At 37.5% G+C, this 26149-nt stretch overlaps 1 protein-coding gene across 2 annotated transcripts in view; it reads right to left on the bottom strand.

Annotated features, from left to right (window-relative positions):
• Positions 1 to 2789: 2789 nt before the first annotated feature.
• Positions 2790 to 26149, bottom strand: part of SAMSN1 (SAM domain, SH3 domain and nuclear localization signals 1) — a 78066-nt gene continuing 54706 nt past the window's right edge. For both annotated transcript variants that reach the window (XM_032406302.1, XM_032406301.1), the window contains exons 4-8: positions 21807 to 21936; positions 19170 to 19321; positions 15957 to 16163; positions 13897 to 14047; positions 2790 to 3658 (exon numbers count right to left, since the gene is read on the bottom strand). In XM_032406302.1, coding sequence (XP_032262193.1) covers positions 3456 to 3658; positions 13897 to 14047; positions 15957 to 16163; positions 19170 to 19321; positions 21807 to 21936 — 843 coding nt within the window. In that variant the 3' untranslated portion in view covers positions 2790 to 3455. The remainder of the gene's footprint in view (positions 3659 to 13896; positions 14048 to 15956; positions 16164 to 19169; positions 19322 to 21806; positions 21937 to 26149) is intronic.

Genomic DNA, 26149 nt, shown 5'->3' with positions numbered 1-26149 from the left:
GTGTGGGGGGATGGAAGCGTGTGCGTGTGTCCTGTGACAGAGTATCTAAAATTTCTTCATATTATTTTTCTCAGAACTTGGGCTTGTAACGGAAGTTTCTCAACATGAAATGTCATCATGTCATCAATTTGGCCTCACTCAGGAAGTTGCAAGGCGCTTGACTAACCTCAATGAATTGGATGTTGTCTAAAACCTGATAATCTTTAGCTGACTATCATTTTAGAAGTTTGAGGAGTTAATTTATTTCTTAACTATCTTGGAAATTTAACTGGTAAAAAAAGAAAAGTTTCTGATAAAATATTTCAGGGTGAAAGTATATTGGAGCTTATATCAGCAATAGAATTGAGGGGGCAGAATTTAAATGTTCTTATCAAAAGAGTATTATGAAGAGTTTATCCATTTATCTGGACTAAAATTTCTCTAACCATGCATACTTTCACCACACACTTGAATTTGTAACTATAAGATATTCCTAGGATCAGAACAATCATGACATTCCAGAACAGTTTTATAACCTTTCTGTACTGAAAGACTCAGTTTATTCCAATGAGAGGCTATGGCAAGATTCTAATGCAGATTACATGATCCAAAGGGCTTTTATTGGCATAGTCATGGGCAGCATATACATTCTGTGTCTCAAAATTGTTGAGTGAATAAATAAATGATTGAGACTGGGACTCTCACCACATTTCAACCTGGAAACACAAAGCCATCTGGTAACCATTAAAATATCAACTTTCTAACCACCTTCACATCCACTCTTGAAAGGCTCAGACTCCTGTCTGTCTCCTAGCCAAAAGCAGCAGAAAGTCTGTCTTTACCTTACAACCTTGGGTGAACTATGTCTTGCCTTTTTACTTCTCTTTATCCAGCGTCCATGGTTGAGAGAAAAACCCAAGGAAAGTGAGCAGCAGGGATCCAACAGATAAAACGAGGGCAGCAGGACTCTTTTAGTGTGATACGTACTTTTGCTACCGGTGTCCTTTTCAGTGCTGTGCTATGTGATGGGGCCATCGTTCTGGCAGCTTGAACCCCATGGTGTCTCCACTCCCCCCTCCTCCTCTCTTTGTAGGAATCCTGTCTCTCTTCCTCTTCTTCAGCCTCCTCAAGACCTTTGCAGCACTTCTGCTCAAAAGTATTTCCCCAAATCCTTGACTGGGTACCAGATCTTCATTTTGAAGGAATAGAAGTTGTGGCTGAGTAAGCTTCACCAGCGATTTCTACCATTTTACAATCAGGCAGTTCCTTACACGCTTCCTAACCTACAGTTTCTTTGTACTCTCTAGAACTCCCTGAGGCAGCAGGTTGATTAAAGTTTAAAAATTATGGTCAGTGGCTGTGCTGTGTCCAAGGAGGTCCTAGAATAATCTGTTTAGAGTTGTAGCCATAGTCAGGAGCAGGGCCATGATGGAGGCAGCATGGTCTTGTGGATCATGGTCTTGTGGAAAGGTAAGCGCCTCTCAAATAGATAAAGTATAATATGGTAAGTCCTATAACCAACAGAGATACAAGTTGCTATGGAAACCCAGAGGAGAACACCAAAGGAAATCATGGAAGACCTCACAGAGTAAGTGACTTTTGTGATGAGTCTTAAGACAGAAAGCAAAGGGAGACTCTTGGATGTAGAAAATAGCAGGAGCCACTCCAGGAAAATAAATAGCATAAGAAAAGTCACAAAGGAAATAGTGAATTTGTGGAATTGCAAGGAGATTGTTATGGCCGGAGAGTGTAGAGTGAGAGGTGGGAGAGGAAAGATATGACTCATAAGGTAGGTAAAAATGGTTGAGAAGAACCTTATATATCCCAGAAGAAAGTTTAAAAATTATACTAAAGGTAGTGAGGAGCTATAAAAAAAATTTCAAGCCGGAAGTACATGACTTGATTTACATGTTAGATCTTTCTGGAGGCTGTGTGGAGGATAGATTAAAAGGTAGGGCACTGGTAGAATAGGGGTCAGTTGGAAAGCTATTGCACTATTTCATACATGAGCTCATGAGCTTCCAAAGCAAGACAGCAACCATGGGAATGGATAGAAAGCCATGAATGACAAAGCGCTTCTAGAGGTCGGACTTGATTATATACTGAATCTGTATGAGAAGGGTATACGTGAGATGAAGTGAGAAATGATTTTCTGTTTTGGGTAATTGCTTGGGTATTGGTGTCATTAAAGAGAGAGTTTTGTTTGGAATAAAAAAGGAGAGACAAAATTGTAGAGAAAAATCCAAGATTTGGGTATGTTGATCTGAAGCTTCTAGAGTGCTATGGGCTGAATTGGACCCCTTTCCCCACAAATTTGTATGTTGAAGCACTAACCCCTTATGTATGGTATTTGTAGATGGTGTTTTGGGGAGATAATTATGTTTAAATGAGGTTATCAGGGTGGGGCCTTCATGAATGGATCAGTGCCCTTCTAAGAAAAAACACCAGAAAGCTTGCTATCTCTGACGTGAGAGGACACAGTGAGAAGGCAGCTATCTGTGAGCCAGGAAGAACTCTCACTAGAATCCAACCATGCTGCAACCTGATCTTGAACTTTTGGCCTTCAGAATTCTAAGAAAATAATTCCTGTTGTGTAAGCCACCCAGTCTATGATATTTTATTATGGCAGCCTGAGCTGACTAATACATTGAAGTATTCAGGAAGTCAGATAACACAGATCTGGGGTTCAGGAGACAGACTGAGGTGAGATAATTCATTTGGGAATCTCACTGTTAAGAGAAATTTTGTCTAGAGGTCTAATATAAAAATACTTTCAAGTACCACTAATCTGGAAAATAGCAAGTGCACATAGTTCTTTTTATTATTAAAATTAGGGTATTTCACAATTAAAAATATTTACAATTAAAGATGAAACATCTGTACAATTATTAAAATTCATTTTACTAAATGAGAATCAACAATATCTTGTTATCTATACTTTTATACCAGATAACAGTCAAGAAATTAACAAAAAATAATTACTAAAACTCCACTGTGGATCAGGATAAAATGTCTCCAGTATTAACTCACACTCTCCCATTAAGTATAAAAATGAGTGTGAATGCTGCTTGGACAGTTGGTTAAACAAACACATGCTCCATTACTATTTGTTGAATAACAGACACAAAGGCAAAATGGACAGGTATGAAAAAAGGAGTTTTTTTCCTGCAGAATTTATCATTTCACACTTAAAGCTGAATAAAGCTTATCTCACACATATCAAAGACTTACACTATACCTTTCCTAACACAGGCAAGTGAAATATTAACAGGTAGCATTTAAAATAATAAATATACATACTATTTACAATAATTGGGAATGTTAGAGACATGAACTTTTATGTAAAATCATTTAGATTAAAACATTTTAACTTTAGGCTGTATCGGGAAATGCTTGCTTTCTCTCCTATTTGATCTTTTAGCTCAAGTAGAGTTAAAATGGAATGCATCTATAGATATAAAGTTGAGAATGTGTGTTCAGTCACTTGGCTCTGTGATAGTAATCTTCTGTACCATGTCAGAGAGATTTTCAGACTCCAGATCTTCTTTGCCATTATCTGAATTTTCTGATGAGATATAACAACCAGAGTCCCTTGGGCAGTCGTCTAACTGTGACTTATTTAAGGAGATGTCTGGGCTTAAGGATAGGGGCACAGATTCATTTTCTTGCTCTTGAATAGCTGTAAATGGAAAAGAGGACAGCAGTTAGGAGAAGCCAAGACAAGTTTTATTCATGTACTCATTCGTCTTTGAGCTATTTTAACTGTACTAACATTGACTTCATTACATTTGAAACTTCCTTGAGTAAACAATGTATTTGTTTATTATAAAAGAGATATTTGCACTCAAATATTCAAGCCCTGCTTTCCTAGAAGACAAAGTTTGCCCTTTTTTTTTTGCTCACTTGCAGTTTCATGGAATTCATGTGAACTGCTTGCATAAGCGAAGATCAATATGGACTTTCATTTTACATTAATGATAAGTTGCCAGAGAAAGCAGATTGTATCCACAGTTTGACTGATGCCTTGTCCAAATACTCCTTAAAGTAACATTAGAAAAAGTCATTTGTGGTTTAAATGTAAAATCCAACTCAATAGTGATCTTTGTGGACAGTTCTGGAATCATGATAATGTGGAGTAATGAATAAAATATCACTCTGGGCAACAACGTATAGTAGGACTTCAGTTACTTGGAATTTAAGTAATAAAACTTAAAGTGTTCAGAATTTTTCTATGTTTGCATTCACCAGAAAAATCAGCATAGAAACCAGGTTGCTTTTAGATAGTAAAACACCACCATTTTCATTGACTCTGCCTTATTTAGTCTTCTACATCTTTGTAGTTCCGAAGAACAATTATTTATATTCAGATTGGTAACTCTGTGTTATCAAAGCAGTATTCTAGATTCAACAGACTTTTTCTTTGAAAAAAATTAATACTAGAGATGTAACAAAAGATATTTTGAAGAACCTAAGCAGCACTATGAAGTCTTACTCAAGAAGCTTTTAGCATCAGAATTCTCTTGGTCAGTGTAAAGTTTCTTTCCTTGCCTTCCCTGACACCTGTAAATGTGTGCTTCTCTGCATCATGAGATGGGTCCCTCAGGGAGGAGATGTATCTTCGGCCACCACCTGTCAGCTCTATCAGCATATCTAACCTCAGAGCTTCTCCGCTTTAGACATTTGAATAACTCCACTTTGGAAGAACCAAACGCATACATTTCGGGGTGGGACAAAACCTCTGCCTTCAGAAGCTGTGCAGTTCATCCAATTCTGGTGAGAAGAAAGTAAATCCCAACTCCAAAATCCTGCAAGAAGGAAACTGTAATTTTCCTCAATAGACTTTATAAAAGTAAAATGCTAAGTAATTTATCTTTAGGAAAGCCACCCTTTATCTTGCCTACAGATACCCTGCTTTTTTAAATGCATTTTCTAGGCTTTAGGTATCTTGCCAACATTATGTTCTACTGTGCATCCGAATGTTTATCAACATCCTTTACGAGAGAGAATTGAGCCGTGGTGCCCTAAGGCATCCTTGTATGTAATGAATTCACTTCTCAATGTATCTAGAATGGTACTCATTTATGTACCATCCACAGAAGGATTGAGAAAAGAGTCACATTAGTTTTTGTATTCTGTGAGTTTAGACGAGGAATACAGGTTGAGAAAGGTTGGGAAAAAATGATAAAGATCATTTTAGTCTACTCATCTTCAAAATGAATCGTAACAGTTCTTTTAACCTTTTCCTCAGAGCTTTAATTTGCAACAATAAAACCATGTTTATGCCATTCTTCTGAATTTTCTCCATGTTTGCCACAACTTTTTTAAACTGTGGACTCAAGTATCAGATATTTAAGGCCAGTGATGTTATTAAAACTAGTTCTACGTATCAGGAGCTTTAATTTTAATATGCATCGAATGTGACTGTTTAAAAATTTTAGCCACCATGAAGCATTTTCTCTTTATAAGTCTTAGCAACTGTGAAGTTTAGGGCGAATCTTCTTAATATTCACTAGTGTTTGTGAATATCAGTCAGCTCTGTGTTTCATTATCCAAGTGTTTCTGGAAAAGGCCAGAAAAATTAGTCCTTTTGTAATGCTTCCTGCTACTTCAGCAGTGATTCACCATATTTGGAGTGTGATCCTAGGCCATATTTCCCCAGATTATATTTGGGCCTATCACCTCAACACAAAATTAAAAGAACTTAGTTATTGCTCTTCAGACCGACATTTTAAACAGGACTTAGCATAATAAAAATTGCTCCAATACTGTGTTCTATTTAGGCTGATTACTGATTGTGGGACTCTCTTCAAGATATAAGACTTGGGCTTAAAGAACTCTGATTTCCAAAATTAGTTCTTTTTCTTTCAAAAAATAAGTACTTAGCTTGTTATTTCGTCTTCGAAAGCCTCCATCCATTCCCCTCAAAGGGTAACAAAGTAAACAAACAATGAATGAAAATCTGACGCTAACAGAGAATATGCCATTTTTAAATATTGGTAGTAAAATGTATTTGTTTTTATTTTTGCCTGAGAAATGCTATGTCACCTTCTCTAAATTCTCAGAATTGGTTTGTTTTAAGTACAGATTATTTATTATAGGAACCCTTTATCTGCAGTTTTTATGGAAAAAGGAAATAGTTTCTCAGTATGAAAGTTAAGCAGCACAGTAATTTACAGAATAGCAGCAATTTGCTAAATGATTTCCTAGTGAAATGAAAACATGACTTTGCCTCCTCAAATGCTTCCCACCAGGTTGGCAATAATTTCAGGCAGGTGATCAGCTGGAGCCCCTCAACTGTAACTATAAAAAGAAAAGGCAGGTCATTATGTTATATTATGGAAACGAAAGCTATATAGCATTCAGTTTTTGTGTTTGGAGGGTCAGGGTTTTCCTTTTCTTGTTTTTTTGTTTTTTTCCATCCTGGCACTAGTGACTTCGGGATTGGCACAAACCTAGGTCTTGTACTATGGATACTTTTTCCAGCAGAGGGGCTGAATTCATGCTAATATGTCCATATTTTCTTTCTAAGTCATTTAGTCCCTTCATGTGGCCATGAAACAGAGTAAAGCTAACTGACCCACCTAGAAATTGAAACTATAACCTTCATCAGTTTTGGCCCATGGTCCAATCATCTGAGCTAACCAGGCAAATAACACATTGGGATAAGAAACAGTTTGCCTCCAAAATTACAGACTTGCCATGTGAGATATGAGTGCATCTTTTTTTATATCAAAATGTTTCTGATAATATGTTAAGTTAAAAAAAATCAATATATATGATTAAGTATTCTATTACTAAAATTATGTGAAGACCTATAGACTTATGCATATAATTCACACATGAAAGTGTTAAAATTTTAGATAGATTTTCTCTATATTTCTCACATCATCTATAATGTCTTATATTTTAATTAAAAAACAAAAAAATTAAAGTGGTACAGTTTTTCAATAAAGCCCCTGCATGGTTTGCAAATATTCCAAAGGCTATACATTTTCAAATCTGGGTATATTGGAGAATTATTAAATAATTTGAAAAAGGGTGTTTCTTTATTGCTGCCAGCCAACAGCAGGCATAATCAGAAGGCCAGAAAGCTCATATGGTTTCACTTACTTGTGGAACATAAGGAATAACATGGAGGACATTAGGAGAAGGAAGGGAAAAATGGGGGGGTGGGAATTGGAGGGAGAGATGAACCATGAGAGACTATGGACTCTGAGAAACAAACAGGGTTTTAGAGGGGAGGGGGGAGGAGGGATTGGTTAGCCCAGTGATGGGTATTAAGGAGGACACGTACTGCATGGAGCACTGGGTGTTATACGAAAACAATGGATCGTGGATCACCACATCAAAAACCAATGATGTATTGTATGGTGACTAACATAACATAATAAAATTAAAAAAAAAAAAAAAAAGAAGGCCAGAAAGCAACCCCAAACATTTCTGTACTCGATATAATGAAAATAAAATAATTACGTTAAGGGAAAATTATTTAGGAAATATTTTGTCATAAAGAACTAATTTGAATATTAAAATATATTATTTCTTACCAAATTTTTTATGGAATTGTGTAAAGCCCATGGTTCAACATTTTAAGATAGTCATTGATAAAGATAAAAAGTGGCATGGTGATTAGAGTAAAACAGAAGACAGCTAACATAATTATTCATAAAATAATTATATTGGAATTGTGACATTTAATTAATTAAGTATAGGCAATCTCAATTATACTAAAAGTGAAGAAAGCTTTAAGGAATTCAAACTAAACCCTAATTCTGGGAAAAAGTTCTCATATCCTAAAGAGAGAAATCTGTCCTATATTCACATAGGTTTCTTTCTCAACTTTCTTCACCCAAATAATCCAGATTTTGACTTTACTGTCTTGTGTGCCTTAGGTCTGAAGCTTCTGCTTCTTTGGGCTTCTGTTTCTTTTGGGTACTATAAAATAATGCAATCTACAGGGCACAAGAAAATGCCTGGTCAATGAAAGTGCTCAATAAACAATTTTTTTAAATAAAAAGAATGTGATGTTTAGAAGTAGCAACTAAAGATCAAATAAGAAATTTCGTTGAAATTCAAATGAAGATACCTCTTGGCTCTTTGAATTATTGTCCCCTTTTTCTCTCCTGGTGCCATCTCCAAAGAGGAAAAACCAAGCTATGTCATCCTCTTTGAGGATGGCTCAAAACCTCAGCTTCATGTTGGAGCCCCATTTGAGTCACTCAGAACAAAACTCGGGCATTCTCCAGGTATCTACGGCTGTGTTTATTTGTCCAGAGGCAGTGTTGTCCAAGGAGGAACATTCAGTAGACAATATGGCGCGACTCTTAGTTATTTCTGATTTCATCTTAAGCACATCCTTAAATTACCTGAATATGTTAGTTTTATAATAGTGACTTTTTGGTATTCATGTCATTTGAATACTAACCTACATTTGGAAAAACAACAAATGGAAAACAGGAATCCCTTCATGGAATAACAACCAGTTGCTCTTGTTTTCCTGAGGCCGCGAGAGAATAGGAGTTGAAATGATGCTCCCTCTTTTTGCACATCTCTCTTTGCATCTTAACAGCGTAGTCTACCTTCTGATGAGATGTGGGCCACGGAGTGGATCTTTGCACTCACATTCACAGCAACCTCCCCTTGCACCCTGCTGACTGCTTCAGTAAGGGCAGAGGCCCCCTCATCTGAGATCTAATCGCTCAGCAGCACCCGGATGCTGAGCACCCGGATGCTTCTGCCTACTGCAAACACTTCTATCTGTGAGGTGGGATTGCTAGGGACTTGAAGTTTTATAATCAGAAAAAAGTTTCCTTACGATTTACAAGTCTCTCTATTTCCTCAATCTTAATTCATTCCACAAGCATTTGTTGTTTTATTGTTGTTGTTTTTGTTTTTCATTCTGCAAGTATCTGTAAACCGTCTACTCAGGGCAGGGCACAGAACTAGGGGCTTCGGGGAAGGCATATGGTATTAGAGGATTCTGTCTTGTTTGACCAGGGTAATCATACAATGTCATGCCTAGTACGCAATCATAGCGCAATATAAAAACAAGTACATTACAAGTGCCTTAGGTGACTGAGGTGAAAATTCTACGGACTCTCTCCTCTGGGCACTGTTCTCTGATAGAAGACTAAAAATGTTTACATTTAATTTTGTTGTTTTTTTATTATATAGAATATGGCATCAATCATAAATTAAATCTTCAGGGGAGGTGGTAAAACCAACAAGAAATCTGAAGAAATTGAATTGCATAAAGCTAAACAGCTATAACTAGAAATATATATTAAATATATTTATAAATACATAAAAGTCAGATGCCCGTGTGCCTTCTCTACTGTGTATATGTGGATGGTTAGCCTGTATTTCTGAAAAGCTGTACCTTTCTTGAATCTAGATCCAAATCATACGGCAGGTGGGTTGGAAACACCAGGCATGCATGTCAGGGGCTAGGGCACCAGGCTACCCTGGCACGCTGTCAGACCGACTGCTGGGCTGCTGCTTGGCATTAACTACAAGTCTCCCCTGCCGGCAGCTCGCGGTCCAGGCTCCTGGCTGGGACTTGCCTCTTGCCCTGCGTCGTTTTGGGCACGTCGGCGGGCGGGAAGGCACAACTGGGGATAGTGGAGCAATGTGCAGCTGCTGTGACCACAGCTGGTGCCAACAGCCTGGCGCACAAACCCCTCTCCTCCTCACTGAGCGCTGCCAACAGAGGTTGCAGCTACCTAAAATATATGATACACAGCTTCTAGGACAGTTTGCTTATTCAGTTACTAGGTTGGTTGTTTTTTTAATCTTTTCCCTCCAATTTAAAATGTAATTATTCCTGTGCTTATACGGAGAACAAGCTATTTCCATCACCCGTTTTCCCTGAGGACAATAGTACACATTCTCATCACACTTTTAAGACACATCAAAGTGCCTCTAAATGTGGGAAAAGAGGAACAAGTTCAGAATAAAGAGAAAATATTTACTATAAATAGCAGTTAACTCTGATTATTTGCAAGAGGCATTTATTAGCAAGCAAGGGGTCCTGAAGGTTGTGTTTATGAACAACATATGCACAAACACGCACACACACACACACACACACATTCTCTATTCTTACTGGGAATCTTTATTCAAAGCAAAGAAACCATTTTAAAATTCAGGTGAGAAAGAGAGCAATCCTAATGTGCACCAAATAATTCTTTTGCTCCTTCAAAAGCCGAGTCTCACCCCAATTTTTCTTCTCCTTCTAACCTCATCTAGATTCCCAGCTGAGGGAGCCAGTGACCTAATTCTGCTCAGTTCTAATGCAACACGGGAGCAAATTCAGAATACCTCGGTATTGGCCTTGGTGGGATTGCAGAACCCCAAAGTTGTTATCCTCCTCCAGAGGTAATCCTGTAATCAGTGCTACCACCACTCACCCAGCCCTTCTATCAGCTTGTAGGAGAAACACCTTTACCTCCTGTCAAGCGGTGACCTAAAAAGTGTTAATCCAGTTTACATGTTCAGGGTCAGAGTGAGTACAGTGCTATCTATTTTGGCCTAAGAGAAAAGGAAAATTGCTTGCTCTAAGTATTAGATTTCTGTTTTTGTCCCTGTCCCACTCCCCCCATCCTCTTGGTCCATCTAGATATATTAAAGGCTCACATGGGGCTTGTAGTTTTTCCTCTATCATCTCAAAGCTCTTGTTCTTCAAACAGGTGTCCACTCTCCTCAATTTTTATAGTGAAGGGTTAGTAAAGCAAAACTTTCCAGTTCCCGATCTAAGAAGCATTGAGGTTTTAAATTAGGAATTTATCGACATTCCCCAAACTGACTATATTCAGTGATCAAGATAAAATGCATACATAAAATCCTGGCCAATTTGCATGCTCCATTCTTACACACACACACACACACACACACACACACACCTATTTTTAACCTATGACTGTGACATGCATTTGTTTTTAATAATATCTTAGTTTTATATAACCATATATTCAAGGTCTTTATCTTTCAAGGTACATGAAGGTTGTGCATTTAATCTTTAGCATGGTTGTAGGAGATATGATTCACAGAGTAGAGAATAGATAAAAATAAGCATGCATGCAGCAGCATGGAGCCGAATCATCAGAACTCACCATCTTATCAACAAATAGAAGTCATTCTTCTTTATTTCTTGAGCAAAGCAGTTTCATACAAGATAAATAGCTTTCAGTCAGAATAGCCTAACATGTAATATGCATCTTTTTGACATGTATATTCTAGTACTACTTTAGACCGTAAGATTAAAATAAGAAAAATCTCAGGGTTGTGTGTTAACAACAAACACTGGTTGCATCGGCATTTTTTTTTCTATTTTTCACCCCCCAGAATTTGGCTTTGTGTGCGTATATTTGTACATTACTGGTTTTTATTAAATGATCAACTTTTAGTGACCTTCACATACCATTTTCTAAAGTCTTATAAGGGAAATACTTTGGGGGATTTGTACTTTTTTATATCATGCTTTGGAGATATTGTGTTTTGTTTCCAGGGCATAGTAGGATGTGTTTCTAATAGATGTGGGAGACTGGGTTTAGATTTGTGACCTTGAGAAAGCTACTTAGCTACTCTGGTTTTAGTTTCCCCATCTTGCAAGGGAAGCATTTGGGTCAGATGGTTTTTCAAATTGCACCTAGCTCTCATATGATGTTATCTATACATCATTATTCTTTCATTAACATAGAAAGTAGAGGGGGGATGAGGAGGGTGGAATGAAGAAATTAAGTGGACACCATCCATGGCCCAAGCCACAGCGCTGGACCGATCTTCCCGCTGTGGGTCCAGCCTGAGCACTGTTTTATGGCTGAAACCCTTTCTCACCCAGGCTCTCTCGCCCTTCCTAGTCACCAGGCCTGTTGCAATGCGGCCATAGCCGTCTTGCATCTTTCAGGCAGTAATGTTGTTGCAAGGTTTCTGTTCTCACTTACGTATTAACTTCCACTTTCTGGGATGGAAAACTGAACTGAAGCTCCTGAGAAAATTGGCATAGTAGAAAACTTCAATTTTCAGATATTCATTGTTCTTTCTATATTTACCAGTTTGCATGTGTGGAAGAAAGAACTTGGATTTTTATAGCAGGCTGCCTTTGATTAAAACTTCAGCTCTGCTACTTATCTAGCTGTTTTTGGCCTTTTTAAAATTCATCTCTGAAATGTTTTCTCATCTGTGGAATGGACAAAATACCTATATGGATGGTATTACAGAAGAAAAGGAATGTATTTACAAGTGCTCAAAAAATACCTTTTCCCTCCCACTACTTCAACATCAAATTATTCTGGAGGGTATTGACAACGATACTGAACATTATCAATTCCAAGAAATCCACAGAATCTATTTCTTAGCCTCATATTATTTAGTGAGGAGCCATGTTTAGAAATGACAGGGTGTGAAAGAAACTGCCTCATTTACCCCAGAGATATTGCCTCGTCAGTTTACATGGATCAGTTTTGTTTTGGCTTGTACTATTGAGTAAATTGGCTACTTTCTTAAAGTAGACCTTTGTCTGCCTTTGTGACCTCATCCCCTTCTCCTAGCCCCCCCAGTTTCAAAGGATGCATATAAACACCTAGGCCTAAGAGGAAATAAATTCTGGAGGTGTCAAATTAGTCTTACATGTGAAAGCTCTTTGAAAAGGAGGAAGATCTGTGCAAACTCAAGACAGTAAGTAAGAATAAAGTGAGATGCAGTTTCTAAAAAAGTAAATTTATTCCTGCGAGATAAAAGGCCAGTGTATAAACACGTGCTGTGTAACTATGCCCATTTTGGAGCATATGAGACAGGATACAGGAAACCTACTACAAGACAGTCAGGAGGCCTGGGTCCTAAATACGACTTTCCTCCTTGCTCTCCATCTGGGCTGTTACTTGTAGAAAGTAGAGTAGCATCACAAACACTGGCCCTGGCTCTCCACAATTTACTATGTGTGTGAGCTTGGAGAAGTTACTTATCTCTCAGTTTCTCATTATAAACACGGGACAGTACTCTCTAACTCACAAAACTGTGGAGCACATTGAAGAAGATAATAAATGTAAAGATCTTGGCTCAAAGTTTTACTCCGAGAACAGGTTCAGAAAAAGTAGTTAATGATTATGAGCAATATTACTTTTGAAAGAGAAAATTGGATTAGATGATCTGAGTTCTTTTTCATCTTTAAAAGTAGCTACATTCCTCTTTCTTCCTTAGAAAATATTCCTTGTGGAGTTTGGTACGTCCTGAGCTCAGGGTTTCAGAAGCCTGACCAGATTTAGTAAGAAGAGCGTTCAGATTGGGCAACTGTAGAAACAAAAGCTATCTGGTCTTTACAAACCCATTGGTAAGTGAATGTGCATGTATTACTCCATCTTCAGTTTATACTTACAAATACAGAGACCCATCTCAGATAATAAAAGTGAGTGCTGAATATTTTTGCAAGCTATTATAACATTTTGAAAGAATACTATAAACACATACAAGATGTGACTATATGGTAATGAAATGAATTTTCCTGTGTGGCGCGAAGGCTCATTAGCTTAGAGCCATGCTCGGCGCTGTTCTACAGAAGTTGGATATGACATTTCTCACTAATGGCTCATGCTGTCACTAAATATTTGTCTCTAACTCCCTCAGTCTTTGGGAATGCAGACATCCACTTGTGTGTAAATTAATAGCTCTGCAGAATCTAAATGAGATGCCCAGAAAAGTCCCTTCATTTTCTGAGTCCAATAAGGGAAAAAAGTCCTCTTCCTAATTATAGACTCGACCAGAGTTGCTGTTTCCAAATAAATAAGAAAATACTTATTCTATGGGAAAGAATGCTTTATGGGATTCTCTGTAAATAAAACTGGGGCTTTGTTTTTAATAATTTTACTATTTACATTGAACTGTGATTTTCAGCTAGGGAGAAAAGTAGGTGTGCACACTTACTTTCTTCATCAAGAAGATTTTCAGCAGCTGATAGTAATCTCATCCTGTCTTCTGGGTTTTTAATGTTTAATTCAATGAGATGACTCTCTTTTATATCCTTTAAATCTTCTAGGGTCTCATAACCATTGAGCAAAAGTGTTGAGGTATATTCCTATGGGGGAGAAAAAATATGTATAAGATAAACTAGTCAGATTCAAATATTTTATTTTTAGTTCTCTTTAGATTTAAAGAAAGTGTAGAAGTGCGTATGGAAACCAAAGGCACCGATAGAACTTTTGCTTAACTTTACTTTGTACTAGTTCTCCACATACGAACTCTAGGGCATTTAAAAGAGTATGTTAGCGAATTCTCACCTTCTGGAAGGACAAACGTAAAGAAGAAATAATTACGTTAAGCCGTGCAGTGCTAAATCATGGATCAATTAAATAGCTGGATCATTCATCCCATTTGGCACTTTTTCACTTCTCAAATAGTTCAATTGACAAAGCTAGCGTGTCCTTACATCTATCAATAAAATGCCTCCAAAAGAATAATTATAGTAATATTTCTGAACCTACATCTTGTTTGCTGGCTTGCAAAAATAATTTACCCTCACTAACTTCTTGGGGTAGTTTAAAAGATGAATTTGAAACACGCATGAAAAATAGACTCAGCATTTGGTGAAAGTCATTATATAAACCTAAGGAATTCCAGACTTTCTATTTAATTAAAAGTTTTTATTAAGCATAAAAGCACTGTGGTTAGGAAAAGTATTGTTTTCTTTTCTCAGCATGTATAGTTTGTCCATCATTTGCATCAATATATATTAATTTAAAATTCATAGGCTTCTGATTTCTGAGTCTGTATGTTATTTATGTGACCTTTGTCCTCTCTAACAGAATAAAAATGCAAAGTGAAGTTGAATGCTTCACAGCTTGCTCAAAACTTCCTTCCATTTTACTTGATCATAATTTCAGTATCCTTAGTTTGGTTACCAAAACTGAGTAAAAGGAAGCATAAAAGTTTTAAGTAATTAGGAATAACTACCAGCCCCTTTAAAAAAAGAGAGAGAGAGAGAGAGAAAGTACCACTTCTTTTAAAAATAATGTCTCTTAGAAGGAGCACTGAATTAGAACAGAGAAACCAAAATCCCCATTCTGACATAATCATCTGATTGTGGGTTCTTGAGTAAGTTATTTCACTTCCTTAGACCTTGGTTTTCTCATAGGTCACAGAGCAAACAAAAAGAAGAAGCAGGGTTTAAACTTTGTACTTCATCCAAGCAGTACCACATTTGGGGGGCAACAAGAAGGCCTAGGTAGTGTGTCTACAGACAGGAGTATAACTAGATAACTCAGGAGAAACAATTAAGGGAAGTTTAATTGGCTATTGCCTTGATGAATTTTGAAAACTATCAAAGTACTGCTGCATTAATATTAGAAATGGGTTGCAAAACAGTAAATTGAGTGAGGCTAGGTAAATTGTATGTATACACCATTTAACGAGGTAGAGATTTCATAAAAATTTTGCTAATATAACAAGAAAATAATTGGATTATAAATATAGACAACACAGTTTCCTTAACATAATCATCATGGGGGCTTAAGGATCACTATTTCCTAAGAAATTGCTTTTGAAACAGTTACATTTAGCTTTCTTCTCTTGACTTGCTTTTGATCTCTGCCCTATAGAAAATGTAATTTTCTTTCCCTGTTTCCTTTCAATTCTCTGGATTTTTACCTTTACTCTTCATACTCTCTTTATCATTCTCATTTACATGTTTTCTCTGGACCTTTTATTCTCCTAAGTATTTTTCATTTTTCACTGCACTTTCTCAACATTAATCTCTACTCTCACTGCTAAGTACCATTAGAGTTTAGTCCAAGGGAGGTTATATCAAGACCTGTCCTTGTGTAATAAAAGTAATAAAGGAGAAATAAGAAGTTTTCTTGGAAAACAGATTTTTCTTTGTTGTAAGTCCTATATATATATTTTTTTACCACGGTACCAGCACTGATCCATTCTCCTCAATTATTCCATCCAGATGCCACCACCATCAAAGAGGTCACAGGTTTGCTAACCTGAAGGTGAATCCTCTCTAGGAACTCCTGCAGAGTCTTGGATTTTTCTATTCCACTCTTTCGGTGTGCCTTTATTTTCTTGGGGGCTGCTTCCTCTTCGGAGATGACATCCACATAAATAAATTTGAAGTTTCCCACCTTATTGTTCAACATTCCTGTCCACATCCCCATTGGCGTTTTGCAGATAATGTCTATGATGTCTCCTTTCTAAAGACAAAGAAATATACCAGCGAGTTTTCAGAGAACTTTGGTGCTATGACAATTAGTAGAAAGAATGGAATCATAGAAAATTAGAATAATGAGGGAATATGATAAGGGAGGTTACTGATAACAGAAATAAATCTAAGAGAAAATTTCTTTTAAAAGTTCAAGGGAACTCTTTGCTAGTAATAATGAAGAACACTTCAACAAGCTTGAAGAAAAGCTCCTACATGCATTTGATGACATCTTTATGTTTTTGGTATATCAACTTATGAACTTATAATTGTAGGGCACAATGGAATTTACAAAGTACTTTTGCATATAGTGAGTCATTTTATGCCCATGACACACTTCTTAAGTACATATACAAGGTATCTTTATAACTCTAAATATTATGGAAAAGAAATGCAAACATTAAATAACTTCCCAAACTCATGGCAGTCAGTTGTCTGAACTCAAAAAATGATGCTCTCTTCATTCATCTTGTCAAAGCAATAGATATATAGCAAAGCTCAAGCCATCATTCCTGGAGGGGCTCTCAAATGGGGAAGGGAAAGAAAAAGAAGTCTCTGTCCATGCTTCTAGTTCATCTGAAAAATTTACAGTAAAAAACCATCTAAAGTATTGCATTCATCTAAAATCGTGAAACTGTTAAGAGCTTCGTATATCTAAACATGTAACAAAAGTATGTGTGTGTGCACTAAGGATAAATTATGCTACTGAATTATTTCAGAGAAGATAATACTTAGATTGAGCTTCACAACAGAGTTTGGATTGAAATACGAATGAAGCCCATTAGGATGGACAAACCAGTTGGTCTTTTTCTTCATTCATCTCGAAGACTCTGATTGCTGCAGGGTGCCAGTTACCAGCAAGATTAGAAAACCCCCGGGGGTACTTCTTTGTAAAGAAAATTGATTTCTACACAAATACAGTGCCTACATTTAAAAGTCATATTTCCTCCTTTGAGACTTACAAGTTTCTACCCTGGAGAGGACATTATAGATTCTGATACGGGGACTACCCTCAAACAAACAAAACATTAAGTCTGCTACTAAAAATGTCTTTTCCTCATGTTCTATGAATGTGTATTCTTCCATCTAAAACACACATTGTCAATGTGATTAAAAGATTTGATCTTTCTGATTTGTGATCATCTGCTTGTCTGACGTTATGAGCTGTTCATCTGGTTCTTCCTGCCTTTAACCATGGGGAATCAAATCCTGGGCTAGATGGGATCAGCTAAGCAGACCTAGAAAATCCCCAGAAGCTCTAGGGGAGGTTTCTAAGCATGGGAGCTCTATGCTGCATCCTTCCTATTATCCTCTAAACTTATAAAAGCATACGTTCCGGGAAAGCCCACAGGTCACCAAGCAAAGACCCAATTTCATTATGGATAAGACCCTTGATATAAACGATAGCATTCAATCCTCAGTGGTAACTGGGGGATTCTTACTGTGTCCTACAAGAGCTCTACAAATAGCACCTTAGACAGCATAAGTGGTGGGGCACTGGTATGGTATTATAGGGAAGGTGAAAAGCTCTCCTGAGTCAAAATGTGTTCAATTTGTTCCCTTCTACACCCTCCCCCAACATTACTAGGCACAAATATTCCTTCCCCAAAACTTTAACTTAGACTTCAAATCATTTCATAGAAACGACTAAGGAGCTAACTATGGAAAATAATGTTTTCCTCATTCTCCCGCTGAGCTTACTCTGGTTTGTTACAATAGAAGGGATAAAGAGAAGAGCAGAGTGTCTTGAATGTTAAATAATAACATCAATACTTCATAACTTATAATTGCTGGTTAACATTGGCTTGGTGTTGATAGTATAGAAAAGTCATAATTTCTGTCCTTTTAGCTATATCAGTTTGTGTTACTAAAAGGAATAATTTAACATGTATAAAATACTTCAGCACCAAACCTTCTATTTGTATGATTGCAATAGCACCTCCCCTCTAGTGTGAGTAGGACTATGAAAACGATGGATTTCACACCCATGATTATGTTGTATTTTATGGTGCAAGGGACTATGCAGATGTAATTAATGTCCCAAATTAGTTAATGTTGTAATTAAGAGGGAGATTATCTGGGTGTTTCTGACTTTATCAGGCAGGAGCTCTTGAAGAGATTTGAAACATGAGTGAGCTTTTCCCCTGCAGGCTTTGAAGGAGCAAACTGCCATGTTGTAGAGAGGACCATGGCTGGCAACCTCAAGGGTCCGAGAGTGACTCCCAGACAATATCCAGCAAGAAAGCAGGAGTCTCAGTCCTACAACCACAAGCAACTGAATTCTGCCTTGGAAGAGGACCTGAGCCCCAGGGAGATTACAGCTCCAGCTGTCACCTGGATTTTAGCCCAGTGAGACCTTAAGCAGGGAATGCAGTTGGGCCATGACCAAATGTTTGACCTATAGAACTGTGAGGTAATACATTTGTGTTGTTTAAAGTCCCTGAGTTTGTGGAAATTTGTTCCACAGCAATGGAAAACGAATACAGAGAATAAGAGTTAAGAAGAGGGAATTCAGGAGGGAATATCATTGGGAGAAAGATGTCTGGTTATTCATAGCAACTAACTTAAGCACTGAAGTTGCCCAACCAAGTCTGGTTCCCAAGGGAGTTGCTGTGGGGGGCTCTTGCCTGATATCGCCATCTTTTCTCTCTCTCCTTTTAACTCCAGCAAGTATCAGGCAGAGCTGGGCACCTCCAGTAACCTTTGAGGCTTTTGGTTTTCAGAAAAATGTAAACAATTTCTTCTCCCCTGATAGGCTCGGATTCTGCGTTACCTCCGTAACAGCAACTTAGGCTGTAGCCTCAACAGAATCTGATCCCCCATCCCACCTCATGTATTTTGTTCAAATTCTTGCCACAGTAACCCAGTCCTCAGTTCTACTGGGGGGAAGAACACACTCGCCACCCCTCCCCCCCCGCCCATGCTTGTACTTCCTGACACAGATCATACAACCAGTGCTAGACAAACCACACGGAATGCGGATACGATGTGCACACACCTTGATTTTGAGGGAGTCAGTGTCATAGGGGCTTGGTGTAAAATCAGTATGTACTCTGGCACGGCCGCAGAATGGTCCAGAGTAGGGGCCATCATCATCAAGTCGAAAGCTATCCCGGTTACTTGTACCATCTGAACAGCTTGTTATTCCGCCTGATGAAAGCAAAGCAGAGGTTAACAGTTCTCATTGAAGGTTCATAACATTCTGAACCATCGTCTGGATACAGCTAAGCAGGGATAATGCTGAAGCACTGGATGCCAACCTTTTGAGGGGGTTCTAAGTGATGGGTTCCTATTTCTTCTGCCTCCCAGTCACTCTCCATCATTGACCTCTGTCCTCTGAGCCGTTTCTGAACTTTCTCCAGCCAATCTGACCATTCTTTCCTCAACCACTAACCCAAACACCCTCTCACTACAGTCTCTGTGATCTGCTCCAGCAGCACAGTGTTTTGAGCGTTGAACACTTGCTAAAGAGGCAGACGATACAGACTTAACTCCCTACACAGGCCAGACAATTCATCTTGTACCTGTAAACACAGACAAAAACCTATAGCAACAGTTTGACCTTTATGTGCTACTGATCACAAATGGTCAAAGCATAAGACTACAGGGTTCCCTATACTTATCACAATGTAGCTAGAATGCTCTCCCAAACATCCTATTATGTACCAAAAGCCATTTTGAAACAACATCTCTATGCATAAAAGGTAGCACTTTTGCTTGTTGTGTGAATGTGAGGGAAAGAGAAAGTGTGTTCCAGTGTCCGTATTCCCAAGTGGTTCTAAACTTTCTAAAGTGGGCTTTTAAAATTGCTCCAAATCCTTGTTCTCTGGTCCTTTTCCCTTCTGAGTTTGAACCTCAAGGGAAAAAAAGAAAAAAGATTCCATTTTTGCTGCCTGCAGGATGGGGGCAAGAATGGCTCCCAGTGGAAGTAACTCTCGGTTTCTCCACCACTCTCAACACTCTCCACTACTCTCACTTTCTCCTTCAGTGTGGCCTTTCAGTGCTCTGTTCAAAGACAAAACAGCCCTGGTTTCTCCACTATTTTTCAAATAATTATGGAAATAAGGTAAAGAACTTTAGAGATGTTCTATATTGAATATGAACCGTTGTAAGAAAGGGTGAGTTGCATGTAACTAAGAAACTAAGTTGTGTATGACAATAGCTAAGTGGGCCACCATCTCCTTACACCTTCCCTTCCATGGCCACCCCTGGCGCTGGCTTTTCATGGTACATTCCAGTTAGTAAAATTCTACCCACATTCAGCATTACAATTGAGAATTTTAAAACTTCCAGCAGAAGTGAATAGTTATGAAATCTGAATTTCACACATGCAAAAATATATCCTTCAAATGTTTCTACATTAGTTTTTTTTTTTTTTTTTCACAAAATAACTCTTCTTCAGCCAATAGGAAAAGTAGGAATAAAATTCAGGATATCTGAAACATCTGGTCTTTGAGATCTATCTTCAAATAACAGAAGCAGTTGATTAAAAAGGAAATGGAAAATAAACCTTGCAAAAAAAGAAAACATTTAAAAGCCCTGAAAAGATCAGAGGGATGTATAACAGTGTACACATAAAAAAGTTATAAGGTGCCCTGTAGTTTCATTCAAATACTGTAGCAGGCTATGTGACTGAAACCTGAACGACTTCCTTCTTGGAAACAATGATTTTAGAAAATCCTTGTTGAACGCATGCTGCTTCCTTTCTGTCACCCGGTGATATTCCTTCTATTTAGTATTTACATTTGTATTTCATTCTTGACTCACTAATGCTGGATGGACACCTAAAAAGTAAATGTGGGAATTGATGCATACGTCCTGCTCTTTTCAGAATACTTCAGGCAAAAAGGAACAGAAAGGAAGGAAAAAGTGAGGACAGGAGAAGGGAAAAAAAGAGAAGAAAGAAAGAAAGGAAAGGAGGGAGAGAAGAAAGGAAGAGGAGAAGGAAGGAAGGAAGAAAAGGAGGAAAAAAGGAAAGGAAGGAGAAAGGGAGGGAAGGAAGAAGAGACAGAACAGGATTTCATTTATCTGAACACGTCAAGTCATTTTAAAAATTTTGACTCAAGATAATGCTAGTTCTCCTAAGCAAACATTTTTATTTTAGGGATGCAGATTTTAGTCACCCAACATGATCTTTTTGAGGCATATCCCCAAGAGTTCTGCCAACTACAGTGTTAAAAGTTTCAAAATAATACATAATTCTATCGAATATATTGTGTATCATTTTAAACACCAGCAGCTCTATGGATTCAGCAATCCTACATTTTCACTATTTCTCTTATCAAGTAGCTGGAAACTTTTTGCTAATTTGATAAGCCCCAGAGAAGCCAATCTGTTGTTGTTGGTTTTCATTTGAATTTGTTTCTCTCTCTTTTTTTTTTAATTCCAGTATTATTAACATAACAGTGTTATATCAGTTTCAGGTGTACAGTATAGTGATTCAACACTTCAGTACATTTACACAGTGCTCATCATGATAAGTGTACTCTTTAGTCTCCATCACCTATGTCACCCATCTCCCCATCCACCTCCCCTCTGGTAACCATCAAGTTTGTTCTCTATAGTTAAAAATCTACTGTTTTTAATTAGCTTAGCCCTCCCAGTAAGGATCTTGTCCCTTATTCTATAGGCTTACTTGATGAACTCCGCCCACTGTAGAGACTATCCATGGAGTCACTGGTTTTGAGGGAGACCTTCTCTGTGTGAGATCCAATCATTGGGTCACTGTTCCGATATGGGAGGGCACCCTCTCCATCTTCCTCATCCTTCAGAAAAAACATATCAGAGGTTAAGTGCAGAGAACTGATTTCCATGGAGATATCCACTTGATTTAACAAACAAGACATATTTTAGCAATAAAATACTTAGGAATACATCAGCATAAAATATGAGGGTCATTAATCTTTAGTTCAATTTCGAGCAAAACACGTTATACTTGGAAAAATTCTTTAGATGAAACATTCCACATTATGGAATTCAAATGAAATTATAATAATTCATTTTGTAAATCAGGATGAATATCATATTGAGACTACTTAATCAGAAATGTTAGATTTATTAACATCTATGCTTTATCTGTTAAAGCACTTTTATTTCTTCATGTTCTCCTTATCATCTATTTACCACCATTACTAATCCTTTGAGATCTGATATTACAAGTTTAAATTCTGCATAGTTGTTTCATGTCAGTTATTTGCACCCTATCAGATCACTAGATATGAATAAAACATGCACACTTTGCAATTCTAAAGTGAAGCTTATCTAAGAAGCTTTACAAATCGTCATACCGAGCTTGCACACCTAGTCAAGTGAAAAGCAAATCCTGCATAAAATTCGGAAAGACAGACAATTTCAAAACAAATTACATCTGCTTGAAAACATCTCAAATGTCTTCCATATTTAGATAGTTTGGACAAAACCTATAAATTTCTTAATATTCATCAAAATGTAATTCAATATTCCTCATTTATGAGCATTTCTAAACATCGATAAAACTTCAGAATACATATATGATATATACTCAGTTTGATTCTCTGCTTATACCCATTCCTTCATTCATTTGTTCAGTGATTCAACACAAGTTTAGAGAACACCTTGTAAGGACCTGGCACTGTTCTTGGGAACTGGGGATACCATAGTAAACAAGATAACACGGTCCCTGCTCTAATGAGATACGTTTTAGTGTGTTAGGGTTTGTGTGTGTGTGTGTGTGTGTGTGTGTGTTTGTGTTTAGTGTTTGGGGAGGTGTGTGTAAACAAAACGCAAAAGAAAATTTCAGGGAATAAGTGCTATGAAGGAAATAAAACAGTGATGTGAGAGGATTAGCTACTGGATTAGGGTTAGGGGAAGATTGGCTGATTTCGATGGAGTAGCCTCCAAAGACCTCCTCTGTAGGGTAATATATGCTCTGAATTCTTGACCTGAATGTTAAGATGTAACTTGTATAAAGAATTGGAGGCAGTTTTCCAAGCAAAAAGAATAGCAAGAACAAAATAACTCAACTCAGAATTAGCTTGGATTGTGAGCGGGAAGACCAGGCCAATGTAGCTGGAGCTGAGTGAGAGCAAAGAGAGTGTTAGAAAATGAGCTCAGAGAAGTACACTGGAGTCAGATCAGGAAGAGCTTTATGGACCAAGTGTAGTGGTCATGGAAATGTGTCACTCAGATCTTTTGCTGTGAGACCCTTCTTTACTGACAGCCCCAGCTACTGAATTCACCATGGTGTCTGCATGGAGGCCATGCTCTCTGCCAGTGACTGAAACAGTGGGGGTACCATTTGAGTCCATTCTGGTGGGATACAGGGCTCCTCTAATGGAAAACTTTGGTTCAGGGACTATCTACCAGTCTGGCTAACACTTTCTTCCTCTCCTTTCACAGTGTCAGACTTGCATTGTTGTCTGAAGGCTTTCCCTATCCAGTTCTTCTTTCTCTATCCTTCACATTCATTTTCCCCAATAGTCTTTGGTGTGTCCATTGCTTTCTTAGGACCTGCTTCTCAGAGGACTGGCATGAACATACTATAGTAAGGGAAGGCATTGTGAAGGCATTGTAAAAATTTAACCAAGGGGCATGATGTGTTCTGAATTCCACTTTAGAGCCTTCTGGCTTTTGTGTGGAGAATGGCTTTTATGGAGGAAAGAGTGGAAGAAAGATGACCAATTAGGTGGTTTTATGGCAGTCTAGGCAAGAGAAGTTGTTCTTGGTTGGTTGGTTGGTTGTTCTAAAGCAGGAATAGTTTACATAGAGAAATTAGGAGTTTTAGATAAGATTTTGGAGTTTGAGCCAAGAGGAGGTGGTGATGAACTGGTGTGAAAAGTGAGAGAAAAAAGGAATTTGGAATGATTCTTGGGCTTTCTTCTTTCTTTACTTCCTTCCTTCCTACCTTACTTCTTCTCTTTCCTTTTCTTCTCTGTTCTGTTCTGTTCTGTTCTTTTCTCTTCTCTTCTTTCCATCTAGAGTTATGGCAATGTTGTCTATTACTACTGGGAAGACTGGAGAAGAAACATGTTTTTTGGTAGAGCATGGAGAATTAATAATTCAGTTTTGAATATATTGGGTTCCAGATACCTATTGTACATATAAATGATGATATTGAATACGCAGTTGGTTGGGTTTTTTTTAACATATGTTTAGTTTAGTTTTTTTTTTTAAGATTTTATTTATTTATTTGAGAGAGAGACAGCACAGAGGGAGAGGGAGAGGGAGAAGTAGGCTCCCAATGCAGAGATCCCAGGACCCTGAGATCATGACCTGAGCACCGACTGAGCCACCCAGGCACTCCCACAATTGGTTGTTTAAGTACAACAGATAAGATATCATAGCTAGAGATTAATTGCAGAAAAACAAAGTGATGAGACTAGATGAGATCACTGAGGGGGAGAGTAGACTGAGTAGAGCATCTAGGAATAAGCCTCAGAAGTACTCAATATTTAGAGAGACAGTCTTTCCAAAGCCAAGAAAGGAAACTCTGAGAAAGAAAGAAAGCCAGAAGAATGCTCAGTTAAAGAAACCAAGAAAGAGAATGTTTCAAATGTATTGAAATCATCACTTGTGTCACATACGGTTGAAAAGTAATGTAAGAAGTAAGAAAAGTGACCAGTAAATTGAGCCACACAGAGGTTAATATCGATTATGATTACTGTTTTAATGGATTATTGGGGACGGAAGTCCTACTGAAGTGGGTTAAAAAGAGAATGGACTAAGACTTACAGATCAATGTAATAGAATTGAGAGTCAGAAATAAACCCATATATAATTATGACCATGTATTTATTATCAATCAATTTTCAACAAGGGTGCCAAGAAAAAACAACAGTAAAATAATTGTCCTTTTAACAAATTAGTGTTATGACAACTTGATATCCATATTCGAAAGAATGAAGATGGACTCCTACTACACTCCATAGAAAAATTATGTAGTATATGAAATTTAAGAGCACCAAAATTTAAGAGCTACAGCTGTAAACTCTTGGAAGAAAGCACAGGAGTAAATCTTTGTGAACTTAAGTTAAACAATAGTTTTTTAATTGCAATATTAAAAGTTAAATGACAAAAAAATGGATAAATTGAGCTATATCAAATTATAAACATCTGTGCTGCAAATGATACCATCAAAAGAGTGAAAATATAGTCCACAGAATGGGAGAAAATATATCATATTGCAAATCATATATCTGATAAGGTACTTGCCTCCAGGATATATTTTTAAAAAGCTTAAAAGTCAACAAGAAAAAAACCCCAAATAACCCAATTAAAAAATGGGCAAAAGATTTGAGTAAACATTTTTTTTTAATTTTTTTTAAAAGATTTTATTATTTATTTGACTGAAAGAGAGAGAGAGAGAGCACAAGCAGCAGGAACCGCAGGCAGAGGGAAAGAGAGAAGCATGCTCCCTGCTGAACAGTGAGCCCGACATGGGGCTCCATCCTAGGATCCTGGGATCGTGACCTGAGCCGAAGGCAGACACTTACTCGACTGAGCCACCCAGGTGTCCCTGAGTAAACATTTCTTTAAAGAAGATATACAAATGGCTCATAAGAACACGACAAGATTCTCAGCATCATTAGTCATCAGGGAAGAGCATATCAAAGCCACATTAAAATTCCACTTCACACCCACCAGGAAGGCTAGCATTGAAAAGACAGTAACAAGTGTTGGCAAGCATGTGGAGAAACCAGAACCCTCACACATTGCTAGTGGAAATGTAAAATGATGCAACTGCTTTGGGAAGCAGGTTGCCAATTTCTCAAAATATCAGATAGTTACCATATACCCAAGAGAAACAAAAGAGTATTTCCACACAAAAACTCATAAATATTTATGGCAGCATTATTTACAATAGCCAGAAAGTGAAAACAACTCAAATGTCTATCAACTGATGAAAGGAAAAATAAAATGTAGTTTATGTGTAAAATGGAATATTATTTGGCAATAAAAAGAAATGAAGTACTGATGTTTGTTACAACATATGACATATCG

This window comes from Phoca vitulina, unplaced genomic scaffold, assembly GCF_004348235.1.
Source record: "Phoca vitulina isolate PV1807 unplaced genomic scaffold, GSC_HSeal_1.0 scaffold8, whole genome shotgun sequence".
NCBI classification, from domain to species: Eukaryota; Metazoa; Chordata; class Mammalia; order Carnivora; family Phocidae; genus Phoca; species Phoca vitulina.
The sequence above is the reverse complement of the archived record's forward strand: the minus strand, read 5'-3'. Positions and strand labels throughout refer to the sequence as shown.